We start from the raw sequence: 3,228 nt of genomic DNA, 5'->3' as shown, positions 1-3,228 counted from the left end.
ACCCCACTACAGCTCTATCTTAGACAAACAAAAGGAATACATTGCAACGTTTATTGAGTACATCATGGCTGTCTTGGAGAGATTGATTCCTTTGATGCTGGGCATGGTTCCTCAGAAGTGACGAATCATGTAGGTGTCTCTGGGACAGCGGCTAAGAAAAGTTTCATCCTCCGTGAGTTGACACATTCCACGCGCACTGGACGCTTACGTCCAGTGGTTGAAGGCACGTGCGTAGCGATCCAGTAGCGTTCTTGTCCGGCTTAATGTTGGACCGCATAGGTACCACATACCAATCTGTGATAGTGAAGATATCACCAGGGCATTCAAGCGGGTAGGTGTGCTTATCTTTCTCGAGCTTCATGCGTCTTCAGTTGCAGGCGTCCAGCGCCAGCGTGCATGAGACGAGCGAGAAGAGAACGAGCTACCATATCCTTCCACTGGTCCAACTGACGCTACTCCTTCTCATCTGAGGAGAGAAAGAATGCCCAGTTAAATCACGCTATCTCCGTCATACACTCAAGCTTACCATATTCGCAGCTTCCGTATGGGTAGGAGTCGATGTCATTGTAGAGGTATCGTTTGTCGTCGTACGCCATCAGACTTCTTTTCACATTTCTGATGGTGTACATGCACTGTTTCTTTCCCACTATTGACACCTGTTCGTGCGATACGCTAGTGTGCTTGAACAGGGTATCGTGGTACGTATCATGGAGGAGGTGTTTGCGCACAATGTTCTTTTTTACCCCTTTAGCTCTTGCAATTTGTTTTCCCCCAGCTAGTTTGATGGAGTACATTTTGGCTTTCAAGCATATTACTTCTTCGATAGGTACACTACCAGTTTCGCTTTTGAATGCCCCAAGTCTTCCACGATTCTTTTCACTGTACAGTGGATGATCCCGATCAAAGGAAGACAAATCTAAGTGGTCGTCGGCGATCACACGTAACTGATCTTCGTAATCCTTGCAGAATAGGCCGAGGATCAGAGAATCCGTGTCAAAGTAGCAGGTAATCACCGGACAAGTGAGCTTGCTCAGCAAAGTTTCGTAATAGAACGAGTACATCGTTAATTTACTCAGTTCTAAAATCGTGAAGCCAATCTGCAAGGGGAAATCACATCGCACTTTTCTTTTGCGCATTTCGTACATGACACAATCGGGGGACAAAATTTCCATTCGCACGCATTCTGCCCGACTCCCGAGGCGACTCGCCGTCTCCTCATCGAAGGCTACTCGAATATCCCTCATGTTAAATTTATTTAAAAGCGTTCTTCCGAAGACCGCATTATTTGAGATTTTATAGAAATTTTTTTCAAACGTCGTGCCTGAGGCAACGCGCCTGGCAACATTGTCCTCAATGTAGGGACGCAGGAATGGTGCCTGACGAAATTTTAGGATTCGGTGAATTTTTGTCACCCTCATGCCCAATCTACAGTAGAGTGCGAGCAGTGCGTAATGAACGACATACTCGACCTTGTCCTTGCACGTCAGCAACAGCTTTTTGCTGTTAGCTGGCTGATACATTAATTCTTCGAGAAGACCTCGCTGGAATGGCGAGAGCCATTCCTCCGGGACCACAGCCTTCTCGGGAGCCAGGGGGAAGTACCGCGTTAGAGCGTGGATAGATTTTGGATACTCCAAGTCGCACACATACACGTACCCCACCTCCGAATCCGTGGGGTGACGCATAAAATCCACAGAGCTAAAATCCTCGACCCACTCGAAATCGCCGACGGGGAGGTGCTTTACCATACTGAATCCATAAAGATTGTTGCAATCTATGTATGATATGTACACCTCCTCTTTATCGGGATCATAGCCACTACACAGAGGGTTGTTGGCACGTAAATGACGCCTGCTCGCCTGACAGAGCCCGCCCCTAACACCCGACTCGATTGTTCTGTACATGTCCTCGTCGATGATTAACTCCAATTTTGCCTGCGTGTAATTTAGAGCACATTGCCACGAATAGGATGCCAGAGAAACACAATGAAGCAATTCTAATCCACGCGCGTCGTAGCACAGTCGTCGAAAGTGCTGCATCACGTCCGCATGTAATAGGGCATCCGTTTTCAGGTACAGTGCATTATAATCCCTCAGATTCGAGCATCCAAAATGTTCAAATACTTGCAGCGCATACTGGTAGTCTTCCTCGCTTATATCCTCCCCAGTGAGATCATTTCGGAAGGCAGATTTTGCCGGCAGAGCCAATTCGTCGTACACCGCAAAAGAATTAACGTGGCTGTATGGGAATACACCTTTACGAAGCAGAATTTCGTAGTCGTTTCCAAATACCTGCTTCAGGCACTGGAACGCCTCTGCGCCCCCCATGGATTTGACGGTTTCCACGAGCTCCCCCAGCGACGAATTTAGGTACTGCATGGTATCTCTGAATAGGAAGGTGCCAATTTCGAACGATCGAATTTTTTCCATGGAACTGGCAACGATGAAGGGAGCTCGCTTCCACCCGAGAAGGTGAAATTCCCGCAGCAGTCCGGCCAAATCGTAGGCCAGATTGTGCACCATGATCGGTAATTTTTCTCTCGTCGTGCACGCCACATTACAGGGGCTGCACAGCGTCGCAATGTAATTTGTGTCCCCGGTAGTACATCGTTTGGAATGGTCGTGATGACGGACACGGGGTAGATCTCGCGTGAACTCCCGTTTACAGTACGCGCAATGGGTGGCAGCTCTGTGCTCGGCCCGTTGCTCATCATTCAGCACCATTGTGGCGGGGCAGGCATTCAGGGCAACCATCTCGTCCCGCATTTCCATCAAAGCCTTCACGCACTGCCTCGCGGAATCTTCACCGTGGTGCGTCCTGACACGCATCACCTTCGAGTCGTGGGTGCGCACGAGCACGGCACAGAAGCTAGAGGTGACGTGACGCTGCATGCCAACACCACTGGGCGCGAGTACGCTCTCCGTGTCCAACGCGACGACGTAGTTGTACTGCTGCTTGTACTGTATTTTATTAAATTCTACAAAATTTTTGCCAGGTTCGCAAAATTCCAATAAGATTTCGTTCACGTCCGCGCACAGGCGACGATGTTTCGCCATGCTCTTTTCCTCGTTAAAAGAGCGCGTGCAACGTTCGCATACGAAACACCTATTGTCTCTCATCAGTAATCGTTCGAGGGACTTGATTCCAAAAAAATGTTCATCTATAGCCAATAAGTGAATTTTCTTTTCACACTCGAGTTTTGGGGGTCGCGACACGTGCACTCCCTGA

The 3,228-nt window shown here is 48.7% G+C and overlaps 1 protein-coding gene across 1 annotated transcript; it reads right to left on the bottom strand.

The window, feature by feature from the left end:
- Positions 1–355: 355 nt before the first annotated feature.
- Positions 356–3,228, bottom strand: LOC135365964 (uncharacterized). Its single transcript, XM_064598608.1, has 2 exons — positions 527–3,228; positions 356–466 (listed from the first exon to the last, which is right to left on the bottom strand). Exons 1-2 carry the CDS (start codon positions 3,117–3,119, stop codon positions 453–455), a joined length of 2,607 nt encoding a protein of 868 aa, XP_064454678.1. The 5' UTR covers positions 3,120–3,228; the 3' UTR covers positions 356–452.

The sequence above is a fragment of the Ornithodoros turicata genome, chromosome 8, assembly GCF_037126465.1.
Source record: "Ornithodoros turicata isolate Travis chromosome 8, ASM3712646v1, whole genome shotgun sequence".
Taxonomy (NCBI): Eukaryota; Metazoa; Arthropoda; class Arachnida; order Ixodida; family Argasidae; genus Ornithodoros; species Ornithodoros turicata.
This window is presented reverse-complemented; position numbering and strand designations above follow the sequence as displayed.

Bases quoted from the DNA above. Each gene is read 5' to 3' on its own strand.
- LOC135365964 (XM_064598608.1), bottom strand. From the start codon at position 3,119: ATGAGAGACAATAGGTGTTTCGTATGCGAACGTTGCACGCGCTCTTTT.